Below are 16,444 nucleotides of genomic sequence, written 5' to 3' on the forward strand. Positions count from 1 at the left end.
AAGTAGGACGGCGCCAAACGCAATAGCTGTGTGGGCGGCTCTATGGCGCAGTTGCTATTTTTACGGCGGAAAAAACACACTTTCGTCCAGCGCAAGTGTCAAAAGGGTTGGTCTAAAGGAGGTTACTCAGCCATAGGTGTGGTTTGGGCGTAATATGTAATAAACCAATCAGAGCGTCATCTCACATTCCCTTTAAGAGCGAGGAGCGCATAGTCCATAGCGGCTTGTTATTTTGATGGCGGAATGACCTGGTGGAAGACCGGAAAAGTTCACATCCGAGGAGACCGACGTGAGATTTACACCAATTTTTTGGCAAGCCATATATAATTACAAGTAAAATAAAGTATTTACCACATGAGGAAATCATTGTGATATCCATATCCAATATATTTTAAAAATAGGCATACATCCAGCGTACACATTGACCCAAATGATTCAGGTTAATTGAAGCTGCGTGACATTTGATGTATTGTATGGCTTTGTAAAAAGCCGGGAGATAGATATATATGGGGATGCGAGAAACCCTCCAAAAGTTAGCAAAGTCAAGCAAGCATGGGAAGATATTGCCGTGATTGTTTCTGCTACGGGGCACCCGAAAACGGTGCCGAAAACGCTATAATGACGTCCGGAGACGTGGGACATCCAAGCTGGAAGGTAACACACGTTCTCGTGGCCTCACGGGAGGTGCCTCGACCCAGGATCTGACGGCAGCAGAGGACATCGCCACGTCTACCCTCACGCCTGAGAGCGTGCAGGGATTTGGGGGCATGGAAATCGGCACCCAAGCCAGTGCACCAGCTGACCAAACCCAAGGTACATAAATAAAGTCCACATACACAGAGATGAGTTAACAAGATTTATATTAATACTGTCATTAAATAAATGCAACAAAGCCATACAATAAATCAAATGTCACGCAGCTTCAATTAACCTGAATCATTTGGGTTAATGTGTACGCTAGATGTATGCCTAGTTTTAAAATGTCTTGGATACGGATATCACAATGATTTCCTCATGTGGTAAATACTTTATTTTCCTTGTAATTATATATGGCTTGCCAAAAAATTGGTGTAAATCTCTCGTGAAGACGACAAAAGTAAAGTGTAGCCTATAGGTCCTATACTGTGCGGGCAAGCACATGCGCCCTTAAAATAGCGTTCTGAATACGCGTTACAGACTTTGGACATTGCGCCTGACATTAGACCAGCTTTTTTTTGGTCAATGGCGCACGGCGCAAGACGTTGTTTTGAAACTGCAAAGTACCACTTGCGCCAGAGAAACGCCTTCTCTGTTCCGCCCCCGCCCATGTCGACGCAAGTTCATTTCGAAGCGGACCTCTGGAGGGAAAATCGCGCTGTGCGCCGGGTGCAAGATAGGAATGATACATGCGTCGGTGACAATGTCAATTGCGCTGGGTGCAAGATAGGGCCCAATGAGTCTTAAAGGCCACCCCACTCCCTCCCACAGACAATGGAAGACGAAATGCGGTCATTTAAAGGGGTGGTCTGCCAATCTCATCCAATACTCTTTTTGTCAAATTCAGTGAACTGCTCCTCACAGTCCTATAGTTGTCCATTGTGTGTGTGCTCAAAGAACCTCTGTTCGTCCACACACAGTCCTGGCTCTGTAAGCAAACGTAGTGGTTCTGACTGAGCCATAGAAATCCAAGCCAAACAACACGTTGCTTCAGGAGGCCTTAAAGGCCACACCTTTAAAGGACACTCATCTTCATTGAGATGAAAATGACATGATTAAAAGGGTGACCCAGGTCTATGAGACATCTTGATCTGTTCATCAATAAAACCCAATGGCAGAAGTACTGAAGTAGTTCCATGTTGTTATGGCCCTGTGCCCCTAGGTGACACAGGCATATTGAAAATAATGAGAATGTAATGTAGCAGGAACATGATTGACCTGCTGCAGATACCTTCATGACTTCCTCCTTGCAGAAATTCTCCAGCTGCCCCTTTAGTGAGGAGACTTATTTCTTCACAGCCTCAAAAGAGACGCCTTGGTTCACAGAGATGCAGGATAAGTCTTTAGACTGACATGGGTCACTGACGGACTGGAAAGACTGCATAAAAAAATAGAGAGATGGTCAAACAGACAGGTTGAGGAAATTGTTTTCGCAGTCAGTAGGCCTCAGTAAAAGACACTGTTTGAAGACATTGTGTGCCTGAAATTAATTAATCTCTAAATTGATTAAAATATTTTGCACACTAGCTATCTATCAACTGCTACCTTGAGGAAATGGATGTGATCATCTATGAGTGTGAAAGCTGCTCCAGCTCAGCATCTCTCCTCTTCAGCTCAGCAATCTCCTGCTCCAGTCGCTTCAGGAGTCCTTCAGCCCGACTCACCTCAGCCTTCTCCTGATCTCTGATCAGCTCTTTCACCTCAAAGCGCCTTCCCTCAATGGAGCAGATCATCTCAGTAAAGATCCTCTCACTGTCCTCCACTGCTGTAAATGCAGAGCTCTGTTAGGAGACACACAAAGAGGAGGGTGGCAGGAGACACACAGAGGTAAGTGAAGGAGCAAACTCACTCGTGGTGTGACTGGCTCTGTTTGATGATGTGACTTAAGGCCAAATCCTGCCAAACACTGCCCCTCTGTGCTCAGAACTATTTGGTCCAAGCTGGAATTGCACTTCCCACTCCCCCCTCATTTATACCAGTCTTTGGAATTTCTAATATCTGATGTCTAGAAGAAAAGAGGCAGTTTGTCGTGACAAAAAGCAGTACAGCTGTGATCTGGCCATAGCACATCATTGCAGATTTGATAATACAATGACACATGACACCTAAAACCTCTAACCAGCTGTCCTCCTCTCCTCTGGTCAGCACTCACCTTGAGAGGTTCCACAGCCTTCCTCAGCTTCTGCAGCTCCTTCTCTCTCTCCTGGATTCTCTGCTGGATTTGACTCTGGGTCTCCCTGCACTGCTTCTGTTGATTAAAAAACAGCCACACTTCATCATGAGCTCTTGGTCCTTCAAGATAATAATGTCATATCGTATGTAAAAGTTTGTAAGCATTATGAAGCATTCTTTTTTAACTAAAGGGGGATTCAATGGCCCAGTGTAACAAAATGAAATAATTGCTGTGTTGGGCTCACATGTTGCGCACATCTCTTGAGAAAGAGGTGATGACGTCAATGTCAATATCAATGCAAAACAATTAACTGAGAATTTGCCACTAAATATTCAACATGAATAAAAATGTAAAAAGCCCGTGGCTTCAGTCACTGACGGCCTGATTTACTAACATGCGACCGCTGCTTAATCTGCGTTCGCACATTAACGCACTGTGTTTTTGCGCATTTTCCGTGGTATTTATCAAACCAGATCTGCGCTGGGCAAACTCCGCCCTATATAGGGCCTGATTTACTAACATGCGACCGCTGCTTAATCTGCGTTCGCACGGTGTTTTTGCGCATTTTCCGTGGTATTTATTTAGGAAGAGAAAATGAAGGTTCAGCGATGTGGAGATAGATATATTGGTTCACGTTCGCTCAATCACTGAACCTGATTCGATGTGTGCGCTGCTATATTGTTGTTCTGCCCGCCATCACCTAACGGCGAGATGTTTAAAAGAACATGATTATAAAGAATATGCTATTGGTGGCATTAATGCATACACTGTCTATTATAACAATATAGTTGTGTACATGGCGAGATTAATAATTTCTACAAGGGACATGGGTTCACTACAATATATATGGACGTGGGTGCAATCAATGGTTCATATTACGTTCGGAAAGTTTGCTATTTAAAAAAAAGTCCTGTTTGATGTCTCTAATTTCAGCTGTGGCAGTGGGGAAATGTATTGACCAGTGCGCCGTAGCAATGGTCGAGTACCTGTGTGAATATTTGGCTGAGTGAAGGCTGAGATATACCAACTGCTGATGCTATAACTGTTTGAAATGATCAGATGGCAATATTTGCAATGTTGTCCGGAGTTTAACATGAATGTGATCTCCGGTTGGAGGCTTCGATGTCTCTGATCTGGTTCAGTAATTGAAGTATTGCGTGGCTGGTTAACCTGTACCGTCTAATGATTTGTTGATCGCTTAACTGCAAAAGTGTTATACGAGTTGAAAAAAATATTTCTGTAGGCTGTCTCTGTCTATATCTTCGCCTTGCTTTTATAACTTTCGCCATATCAACGTTTTCAGACTCAATGGAAATGCGCTTCCTGGTTAAGACGTGCTTTTATGAGGCGGAGAATTATCCCTCAAATTAGAGATGTGCGCTGGTCAGGCAGTTTAGTAAATACCACGCAATACATCATTAGGCGCACTTATCTTCTCTCCTTCCAAATATTTGCGCAATTTTCCACCCACCTTTTCGTGTCCTCCCCGTCCACACCCACAAAGCGTTAATATGCGCTGCGCCCCCTTAGTAAATACCGTTTTATGTTTACGACCGCTATTTTACGCCTGAAATGGGCGCAATCCTGTTAGTAAATCAGGCCCTGAGTGTTTTCTTCCTGGGGTCAGGTCATTGTGGGCTTTGAAGTGAGTTTCACAGTAAGACACCAGACAATCCAGACAGGACTTCACAGCCTTGAGTTTTCTCCCAGTGCAGACGTCACACTCCACATCTCCAGGGCCCTGCTCGGCGTACAACTGAAGCTAAGATTATTAATTTAGCCCGCGACATGAGATAATATAGCTCGCTAAATGAGAACAGGCCAAGTCGGTCTGGCGACGTTCTCTAAGATAAAAAATCGTCAAGTTAAGTTGTCCCAGGCTAAACTCGTCAGCTAAATTGCGTGTGCATGTCCTGCTTCAAAAGGCAGGAAAGGTTGATCACCAAAACCAAAGAAAAAGACTAATTTTTTTCTCCGCTAAGGCAGGATATGACCATGAACGCGTTATGAAGAATTCAAGACCATAATCATGTCAAAATTCAACACTGGCTGATTGGCTGCGACAGCAATATAAGAAACTGTCTATAGGCTGTCTAAAACGTGATATCTTTTCCGATGTCGCATATGTGTCTTTGGTGCAGCGGTTAGAGCTCATAGCTTGCATGCAACAGATCGCTGGTTCGACCCTTCACCTCCGTAGTAATTGTAGTTTTATATCTCCTTGTAAATCGCTTTGAATAAAACCGTCTGCGAAATTACTAAATGTAAATGTATTAATAAGAAATTCAATAAATTGAAGCAATGAAAATATATTGTGTGTATTTCTCTCTTCTTATCATGCATCCACCTTTTCTACAAAAATGATATGCTGTGAAGTAGACTGAGGTAGACTTTATTCACTACTGCACAAAAACTAGATACGTTTGCAAAACTATACGTTTGCAATGATATAAGTTGCATTTGTTGATGACGTATGGTTAATAACATCGTGATTGTAGAAGGGACATAAAATCAAGATCTTAAACAACTTTCGCCAATATCTCTGTACGGGAGATGGGTTACTGTCAATATAACACTGTCATATAATTATGAGTGCTTTGTTCTCCGCATCGCCGACATTGCAAAAACGTATGCTACCACTCACAAAAATGGGAAAATGGATCTTGGCGGATCGCAAAGAACTCTCTCCCTACGCTAATCAAACTATCTGATATGACTCCTTTTAGTCCTTGGTCAATGGGATCCCTCCTTTTGCCAGGGGTGTGGCAAGTTTAGCCAGCTAAACTTAGTATAGCCTGCCCTGGAGCAGGTTAGTGCTAAGTGATATGTTACTATGGTAATTTATCAGAAGTTGCTTCGCCGAACCCGATAAAGGGGCGTTCTCTTTTTTTAGCCTGGAATCTAGCTCGCTAAACCGCTTAGCGAGCGTCGCCAAATAGTACCCTGGTACAGCACCTGGAGTAAAGGCAATAGTATAAAACATGTTAAATATGCGTTCTCTGGCCATGATGAGGGCTCCAGTCCAGTTCAATGTCAAAGTCCAAAGTTCAGGCAGTTCATAAAACTTAGTTTAAAATGTTATTTTATTTTAAGTATAGTATGAGGATGTTGAAATTGATTTTATAATTGATTTTAATGCCAACATTAAATTAATGTGATGTTTTGAAGGCACAACAATTGCATTGTCAATGTATATTAGATGAGAAAAGATTTGGCTGATTGGCTTATACCACATGACTCTCAGTATAAACCACGCCCACTTCCAGTCTTCTATCGAATACATTTTGTTGCATGAACAAATACAAATAATGATGTTACTGTTCACCTCTAGTGTGTGTGTGTGTGTGTGAGAGAGAGAGAGTGTGTTTATGTACGTGTGTGTGAGAGAGAGAGATGGACAGAGAAACATTTTGGCTCAGTGTTTAAACTAAAATAATAAAGAAACGACAAGACTTAGTGTTAGATTAGTGACTCAGTTAGATTTAAGGTAAATTAGTACCATTTAATAACCATGTCAATACAGCCTGTGACTGAGTTATTCACATTTATTCATTTAACTTTCCTACCTTGAACTATGCCTTTTGCCAAACAACCCTCCACAATGTAAATCCTGAAATGTAAAACTGCCGGTGGAGTCATCATACTCGTTTCCAACAGACTATAATTCTGACCGCTCCACAAACTCAACAGAAGAGTTGTGATGTGTCAGACCAAAGTTAAACCCAAAGCCAGGGTAAAGTGTGTGAGTGAATGTGGTCTGGACTCTGTGCAGGAGGGTCATGGTGTCAGAGATGCTGTAGAAGGACAGAGTTCCTGCCCTGTGATCCACATACACTCCAATTCTAGAGCTGGCCACTAGGGGGAGTTTAGTCTGTTTATTATTGTGACTGAAAGAGGGGTTGGATCCGGAGAGGGACAGCATCCAGGACTGATCATTGGACCCAAACCTGCTGTCATTACCGCCTCCTTTCCTGCTGATCCTCTTGTATGAAACAGCTATGTTAGCCCACTGCCCTTTCCACTCCACCTCCCAGTAGCAGCGTCCAGATATGCCCTCTGTACACAGCACCTGAAGCCACCTGTCAAACCGCTCCGGGTGACTGTGGTAGGACTTGGACACGTTACTGTCGGTCACCTTCTTGTTCCCCTTGGAGAGATGGAGGTCGAGGTGCGCATGGTGGCTGGGTCCAGAATGAATGGATGTAAGTCTTAATAATAAATAAGTGACTTATAAAAGAGAACAGAGAAATAACATGAGTGATGATAGAAAACTAAGGACAGAATACCTCACTACATGGTAACTGTACCCAGAGACGTTATGAGTGATAATAGGAAAACTAAGGACAGAATACCTCACTACATGGTAACTGTACCTAGAGACGTTATGAGTGATAATAGGAAAACTAAGGACAGAATACCTCACTACATGGTAACTGTACCCAGAGACGTTATGAGGGAGGAGAAAAATCACTGATGTGAAAATGAATGGGGAATGAGGTGGGAAATCTGTAACGCTAAATGGAACTGGGAGTCCTGTATTAGAGCCAATCACGTTGCTGTAAACAACATAACTGACTGATTTTGTCTCATCTGAACCTTTTGTCCACTGTTACCATAGCAATAGCCACAGAGGACATTTTGGTGTATGTGCAGTGTTCAAGTCAACATGAAGAATGAAGTCTTTTAAAGCCTTACTCGAACGGCGGGGGAAACAATGTTCACAGGTGATGTACAGTACTTTACATGTCAGTTTGACCATCCTATGTGAAGTTATGGATCTCTCTCATTTGGATTGGAGCCTGATTTTATTTGCCCAAATAACAGTAGCTGCCTTGAGCCGTTGCCAAGATGGCTGCCGAGTGGCGATATTTGCCTATAAGGACTTTGCCACAACTGCAAATATACAGCCGCGGAAAAAATTAAGAGACCACTTCAAAATTATCAGTTTCTCTGGTTTTACTATTTATTGGTATGTGTTAAAGTAAAATGTACATTTTTGTTTTATTCTATAACCTACTGGCAACATTCCTACCAAATTTCAAATAAAAATATTGTCATTTAGATCATTTATTTGCAGAAAAATGACAATTGGTCAAAATAGCAAAAAAGATGCAGTGTCTTCAGATCTCGAATAATGCAAAGAAAACAAGCTCATATTCATTTTTAAACTACACAATACTAATGCTTACACTTAGGAAGAGTTCAGAAATCAATATTTGGTGGAAAAACCTTGATTTAAAATCACAACTTTCATGTGTCTTGGCATGCTCTCCACCAGTCTTTCACATTGCCGTTGGGTGACTTTATGCTACTCCTGGCGCAAGAATTCAAGCAGCTCGGCTTCTTTTCATGGCTTGTGACCATCCATCTTCCTATTGATCACATTTCAGAGTTTTTTTTATGGGATTCAGGTCTCAAATTGGGCTGGCCATGACAGGGTCCTGATCTGGTGATACTCCATCCACACCTTTACTGGCCTGGCTGTGTGGCATGGAGCATTGCCCTGCTGGAAAAAACATTTCTCAGAGTTGGGGAACATTGTCAGAGCTAAAGGAAGCAAGTTTTTCTTCCGGGACAACGTTGTACTTTGCCTGGCTGAGGTTTGTAAAAGACCATAAGGATTGAAAAAAGCGGACTGGAGGGTCTTCTAGTTCGTCTTCTCTGATGAGTCCAATTTTCAGCTTTGCCCAACACATGGTCGTCTGATGGTTAGACGGAGACCTGGAGAGGCCTACAAGCCAGAGAGTCTTGCACCTACTGTGAAATCGGACTCATCAGAGAAGACGAACTTAGAAGAACCTCCAGTCCGCTTTTTCGATCCTTATGGTCTTTTACAAACCTCAGCCAGGCAAAGTACAACGTTGTCCCGGAAGAAAAACTTGCTTCCTTTTGCTCTGACAATGTTCCCCAACTCTGAGAAGTGTTTTTTCCAGCAGGGCAATGCTCCATGCCACACAGCCAGGCCAGTAAAGGTGTGGATGGAGTACCACCAGATCAGGACCCTGTCATGGCCAGCCCAATTTCGAGACCTGAATCCCATCAAAAACCTCTGAAATGTGATCAAGAGGAAGATGGATGGTCACAAGCCATGAAAAGAAGCCGAGCTGCTTGAATTCTTGCGCCAGGAGTAGCATAAAGTCACCCAACGGCAATGTGAAAGACTGGTGGAGAGCATGCCAAGACACATGAAAGTTGTGATTTTAAATCAAGGTTATTCCACCAAATATTGATTTCTGAACTCTTCCTAAGTGTAAGCATTAGTATTGTGCAGTTTAAAAATGAATATGAGCTTGTTTTCTTTGCATTATTCGAGATCTGAAGACACTGCATCAATTTTGCTATTTTGACCAATTGTCATTTTTCTGCAAATAAATGATCTAAATGACAATATTTTTATTTGAAATTTGGTAGGAATTTTGCCAGTAGGTTATAGAATAAAACTAAAATGTACATTTTACTTTAACACATACCAATAAATAGTAAAACCAGAGAAACTGATAATTTTGAAGTGGTCTCTTAATTTTTTCCGCGGCTGTATATGAAAACATATACGTACATAAATTCATCACATTGTTTGTTGTAAGTGTTTCTATGTGGTTGGTGTTGGTGTACTGTAAATGCTTGTGAATGGACATGTGTGTGTCTCTGTGTGTCTGTGTGTGTGTGTGTGTCCGTGTGTGTGTGTGTGTGTGTGTGTGTGTGTGTGTGTGTGTGTGTGTGTGTGTGTGTGTGTGTGTGTGTGTGTGTGTGCGTGTGTGTGTGCCCGTGAGTGTGTGTGTATCTCACTCACATTTGAAGAACTCCTCCCTGGTCCTGTGCTCAGGAAGCAGCACTGTCTGGATGCATTTGACTGTGGAGAGGTGGAGAGAAGAAAGGCAGTACCTTCTGGTTGAAATCCCATTTCTAACCATTCACCCACAAAACTCTCACACATGGAGAGTTACCCTATACTCATTTAAACCAATGACAGTACCCTATACTCATTTAAACCAATGACAGTACCCTATACTCATTTAAACCAATAACAGTGCCCTATTCGCCTTTAAACCAATGACAGTACCCTATATTAATTTAAACCAATGACAGTACACTATACTCCTTTCAACCAATGACAGTACACTATACTCCTTTCAACCAATGACAGTACACTATACTCCTTTAAACCAATGAGAGTACCCTATACCTATTTAAATAAATTACTGTACCCTATAGTCATTTAAATCAATGACTGTACTGTGGTTTGTATTGTGAGTAAGTGTCAGACATGACATTCAAGCCAAATGAAATATCAGTGATGTGGGCACAGAGATTGTTTGAGCTGACCTGCTTTGGACATCTCCATCTCCTCCTCCTCCATCCAATGGTCCACCAGGCGTTTAAGAGTGAACCATGAGTGACCAACTTCCCCAAAGGAGATGTGTTGATGTGTTGATTGACATGGATGTTGACATCTGATCCACATGCCTCAGTCAGAAGGGGAAGACTCTATAATGTGGGGTATGGAAATGGACCAATAACACAACAAGGCATCTTTAAAGCAACACTATGCAACAATTTGCCACTTTCTTAAGTATGTTTTCTATAGGCAACTAGTTTTGGTGTCATCTTTAAATTGATTTTGATTGTATTTGGCCATGTGAGGGACAGATAAACCCATGTATCGTTCCCACCAGCTGTCCAGGATATGAACAATGTAGTTCTGTGCTCCGGATTAGAACACCCAGCAAAAATGTGAAAAAAGCTTTCACAGCATGACATTGCCAACCACTTCACCAAAAGACACCAGCTAGCATGTTGGCAAGTTGGGCAGTTGGTGGTGTTTGCAAGCTTGAGATCCTGACTGCGATTGAGATGCGTCACTGCACAGGTGTCTTAGCAGCTAAAAGGGCTGCTTCGTCTCTTCTCTTGGCGTTTTCACATATACATCACAGCACTCAGCACATCTCAGTTCTGACAACATTCTGAGAGTACTGATAACCGTCATTTTGACAGTGATTTGATTTAATTTCAAACTCTATTTTGGATTAGTTAATAAAAACTTTTCTGCTAACCATCCAACCCCTCCCTCCGTCTTTCTGTAGTAGCCTTTGCACAGGGTCGTATTGGAATGAAACACCAAAGTCACCTGTAAGAAATGGATGTGATCCTCTGTGTGTGAAAGCTGCTCCAGCTCAGCACATCTCCTCTTCAGCTCAGCAATCTCCTGCTCCAGTCGCTTCAGGAGGCCTTCAGCCCGACTCACCTCAGCCTTCTCCTGATCTCTGATCAGCTCTTTCACCTCAGAACGCCTTCTCTCAATGGAGCGGATCAGGTCTTTAAAGCACCTGTCATTATCTGCCAATGCTGCATCTGCAGAGCGCTGACACAACAGATGAAGGAACATACAGAACAGATTTAATTTCATTCAACTGATTAACACTTTCTGTTATGTGCCCTCAGTTATTGTGTCATTAGCAAGTAAACCGTAACACACAAATTGTAATTATGTTATACAATAATGTTGAGCCAGTTGTCATATTCTTCTCTCATAGGAACATGCTCACCTTCAGAGTCCTCATAGCTTTCTTTACCTCCTGATATTCATTCTCTCTCTCATGGAGTCTCTTCCTTGATTTCCTCTCAGTCTCTCCCAGTAGCTTCTGCAGAGAGACATAAACCATCACACAACCAACAGTATGGAGAATATCTGTCCCTCCAATGTTAACATGCATAATCTTGAGAAACCTTGGGGGCATGAACATAGTCATGTAACTGATGAGATGGGTTATTATATACAAATGCATTATTATATTTATGGTGATGATGGCTGCATGTCTAATCTATCAATATTGTCCCCTCAGGAGCTTCGGTCCCTACCTGTTTTTCAGTCCTTTCTGCCTCTGCTTGTACCGATTCATGGCCTCTGTGTTCGTCCATGGTGCACAGCAAACAAATCATTTGCTGATCAGTGCAACAGAAAACCTCAAGGAGTTTGTGGTGTCGCCGCCAGAGCTTGTCTAGCATGCGTCCCGTTACATTGACAACTTTATGTTTCCCTCCTGGGTTGAGCTCATTGTGGAGTAGTGATGGGAAGTTCGGATCATTTTACCGACTCGAATCTTTGAATCTCGTTCAGTAAAATGAACAAATCTTTTTTCGAGTCGTTCGTTCATTTATAGCCAATTCCACTACAAACACGTATCATGTTTTCATGGAGGTTACTGCATGTAAACCAGCAGATACTAATTTAAAAGAAATTCCTGCATTCAAATAATGTAGCCTATTATGAAAGTTTGGATGAAATGGTCATTTATTATCACATAAGCATTTAATTATCACGGCAAACAATTACGCTGCACTGAACTGTATGTAAAGTTTAAAAAAGTTAAAATAACTAAACCTGTAATTATTTCTTGTGAACGAATATCATTCACGTCTTACTAAACATAGACACTCGAAAGTGAACGAGGTTAATAAGTCCTTTGTTTCCTCTTCTGAGCATATGCAGGTTACGTGAAAAAATATCCGAAGACCCGTATCCGAAGACCCAGTGTCAGGGTTCTTCTCAGGGATTGAACCCGAGATGCTGGGTTTGGGGAACCAGCGCTTAACCCAGTGGGCTACAGACAGGACCCAGTTGGAGGATAGTTTCCTTTTATTTTCAAAAAACACAAGATACCTCCACAGGAGAAACTTGAAAAAGGCAAAAGAACAGCAAAAAGGGCAAAAAGCATCAACTTAATAATATACTAAATGTAGACAATGCCACAAAGACAAGAAGCAGCTTGAGAGCTGCAGCAAGACTACGTGCTTGAGAGCACAACCAAAAACGCATGGGGACAAAAAACAATCCAACGACCAGAGAGCGAGCAGGGAAACTAGCCAGGTATTTAACTCCTGGCTAATCAAGGAAAGTGGCAATACATGACAGGTGAGGACACAGAGGGAAACTGGCGAGGGCACACAATTGGAAACAGGTGAGGGCACACAATCACAACAAAAGCACATGTGGACACACAATCACAACAGAAGCACATGAGGACATATAACAAACACGGAAATCACAAAGTCCTTTTGGCCACCAGATGCCGCCAAAGTGCCAACTTATGGCAATTGCTGCCCAAAGTCCTGACACCCAGTCAAAATGAACGAAACATTTCGGTTTTCTCTAGCTTCCCATGCTGAGCCTATGCAGATCACGTGAAAAATGATCCAAATACTTGCATCCGACAGATGACCTAATCGTTCACCTCCCGACTCTGTGTCTTTGGATCAATGTTTCGTTCATCTGCCGGATATGGGTCTTTTGTTCAATGATTCGTTCTTTTGCCGGATATGGGTCTTTCGTTCAATGTTTCGTTCTTTTGCAAACCATGTCTTTGGGTCAATGATTCGTTCTTTCGCCAACCGTGTCATTGGATCTATGATTCGTTCATCTGCCGGATATGGGTCTTTCGTTCAATGATTCGTTCTTTTGCAAACCGTGTCTTTGGATCTATGATTCGTTCATCTGCCGGATATGGGTATTTGGATCCTTTTCCACGTGACCTGCATAGGCTCAGTACAGTCAGCTAGACTCTAGAGGAAACAGAAATGATTAGTTCTTTTTCCGACTGGGTCTTCGGATACGGGTCTTTGGATCATTTTTCACGTGACCTGCATTCAACGAATAATTTCTGTTTCCTTGGCTTAGCCAATGCAACAGTCCCGATGCGCGGTCATGAACGAAAAAAAGAACGAATATTTTTTTGAGAGGACTCGTTACTCTCGAGTCGTTGTAAGGATTCGTTCAAAATGAACGAATCGTTCACGAACGACACATCACTATTGTGGAGGTTCAAGTGAGCCAAACACACGAGACAAGACTTGACGGCTTTGCATTCTTTCCCATCGCACACGTCGCATTCTACTTCAAGCGTTCCTGTGTAATTGTGAGAACTTGAATCGGCTGTTTGTTGGGCCTCTGTTAATTTCCCTACCATTTCAGCTATAAGAGTATTTTTACAAAGAACAGGCCGTGCAGTGAAAGTCTTCCTGCACTGGGGGCATTGGGCGGTATCTCCTTGGTCCTCTCTCTGGTCAAAGTACCCTTGAATACAGCCAATGCAGTAACTAGTTCCACATGGTATTGTTACTGGAACTTGGAATACACCAAGACAGATGGGACAAGAGAAGGAATATTGGTCGTTTGATGCCATGTTTAGGCGTCACGCGCGTCTGCTAAGTTGCGACCGAGCTCCCGATCACTTTCGTTTTCTTGAGACCGTGAGCATTGCACGGACTGGAGTGTTGACTTAAGGCGAACTTGAAACGACAACTGTCTTATTTAAAAAAACTTGCCTGTGAAAACTGTTGATGGACACTCGTCTGCTTTTTTGGCTTCCTCAACGCTATTTTAATAGTTCGAAAACCAACCCTTAACAACACTATGCAGAGCATTATCGGATAGTCTATGTTGTTGACAGGGCCAGGTGGTTACTTGTAGCTTATTGGTGATTGGGCCGGGTAGGGGGCGTCTATTCATAGTCCGCGCCCTATCGGCCTATAACCTCATGGGGGCGCCAAACCTTCGGATAACCAACGAAATGGGTAAACACTTGCACTGTATTCAATTCAATTTTATTTGTATAGCGCCATAACAATACAATTGCCTCTAGGCGCTTAACAGAGCCCAGAGCCTAAACCCCCTTAGTGCATGCACAATGGCAATGGGACAAGGAAAAACTCCCTGTTAGGCAGGAAGAAACATTAGGCAGAACCACGGCACATACAGTAAGGGGGGACCCATCTGCTTGAGGTCGGCCGGGTGGAGACAGGAAGGGGGGAAGGGGGGAAGGGGAAGGGTTGTGTGGCAGAAGGGGAAAGGAAGCAACAGGGGTTATACACCGCCAGCATTTGGTCGCTGGACATAATATGTATACAGACATCCGGTGGTAAATACATGATACAGGCAAGACCAGATTACTGTACCAATAGGGTTACTGTTACAGGGGTAAGGGATGTAGGGACAGAGAAACATTTCAGTGGTGGCAATAATGTATATTGTATATAAATGCTAGCATAGGGTATTGGGTAGAGTAGGTGTACGGCAATGCAGTGGTGGTGGGTGCGATTGGCCGAGGGTTTCTCCAGGTAGACCAGGTGGAGAGACTACAGCAGCGTCCCATAGCGGAGATAGTCTTGATTAGCAGGGAAAGAAAAGGGAAAGAAAAGGAAGAAAGTGAGTGGGTAGAGTTCAGCTGTCCATGTGCGTAGATGCGGAGTGGTGGGGGTGAGGAGCAATAGTTCCACTTCCATCAGCGATTAGAACATGCTATAAGGGAGAGAGAACATTTATGTTAGTAGACATCAATTTCAGAAACAGATAGGGAGATACATTTGGGTAGTAGATTTAACAGTAGGCAATATGGCTATTTTATCAGTGTTATTATAGGCATAAGCAATATGATATGGAAGGAGAGAGAGAGAGAAAGAGAAAGGGAGAAGATATGTTTAGTAATGCTGGCATTTGTTATTTAGTTTGGTAGTGTACTTATGGAGGTATCAGTCGTAAGTTTTCTTTTTTAGTTCTGGTGAGTGAGGACAGCTGCATGTCACACACGAGATCTGTTATAGCACTCTTTCACAGTGCGACATACACTGCCTGCAACTTGCAACCTGCACACACACAGATGAAATATTTTGATTTGGTAGTTGGTTTGGTAGTGTACTTATGGAGATATCAGTCGTAAGTTTTCTTTTTTAGTTCTGGTGAGTGAGGACAGCTGCATGTCACACCCGAGATCTGTCAACTTGCAGCCTGCACACACACAGATGAAATATTATATATATTTTTTTTTATTAGAACATTATTTGTGTTCGGATATGTCTGGGTGGCTAGCGCAGCAGGTGGTGGGTTTGTAGACGCAATTACTTTTGGCTATAGGATGCACTAAAGAGGAATGTCTTTAGCTTTGATTTGAATATAGGTACGGTGTCTGCATCTCGGATGGAGGCAGGGAGATTATTCCAGAGGAGGGGGGCTCGGTACCTAAAGGCTCTGCCTCCTATTGTGGTTTTTGATATTCTTGGAATTACCAGGAGGCCTGCACTCTGGGAACGGAGCAGCCTTGGAGGGCAATATGAGTTGGAGGCTCTTTATTGTGTTGATGCTACATCTGGACAGGAGAGCATTACAGTAATCGAGACGGGAAGTAATAAATGCGTGGATTCGTTTTTCTGCATCTTGGAGGGATAGGACCTTTCTAATTTTGGCAATATTGCGTAAATGAAAAAATGATGTCTTTGAGATCTGTTTTATGTGTGAGTATAGTAGGAGGTCTTGGTTGATAGTTACACCAAGGTTTTTGATGTTAGTGTTGGGTGTTGGGAAGCCATTGAGTGTGGGTAGATGGGTAGATAGTGTAGTTCTCAGTTGATCGGGGCCTACAAGGTATGAGAACAAAGAGTTGCAAAGTGTTGCATGTAGAAAAATTATTGAAATAGAAATAAATAAAAACACCCAAAAATGGAATAGAAGAATATGTATAATAGGATATGTGCTCAATTAAGAAAATACATTAATTTGCAACAAGTTGTACCCTGAAATCAAGAATG

The 16,444-nt window shown here is 42.6% G+C and overlaps 1 protein-coding gene across 1 annotated transcript; it reads right to left on the reverse strand.

The window, feature by feature from the left end:
* Positions 1–1,981: 1,981 nt before the first annotated feature.
* Positions 1,982–14,046, reverse strand: LOC308376386 (E3 ubiquitin-protein ligase TRIM47-like; the record flags this gene model as incomplete). The annotated part of the gene is made up of 7 exons (XM_080852678.1): positions 1,982–2,074; positions 2,849–2,944; positions 6,897–7,016; positions 10,995–11,228; positions 11,413–11,508; positions 11,726–11,917; positions 13,669–14,046. 7 exons carry the CDS (start codon positions 14,044–14,046, stop codon positions 1,982–1,984), a joined length of 1,209 nt encoding a protein of 402 aa, XP_080708804.1.
* Positions 14,047–16,444: the final 2,398 nt, after the last annotated feature.

This window comes from Sprattus sprattus, assembly GCF_963457725.1.
Source record: "Sprattus sprattus genome assembly, chromosome: 15".
NCBI lineage: Eukaryota > Metazoa > Chordata > Actinopteri > Clupeiformes > Clupeidae > Sprattus > Sprattus sprattus.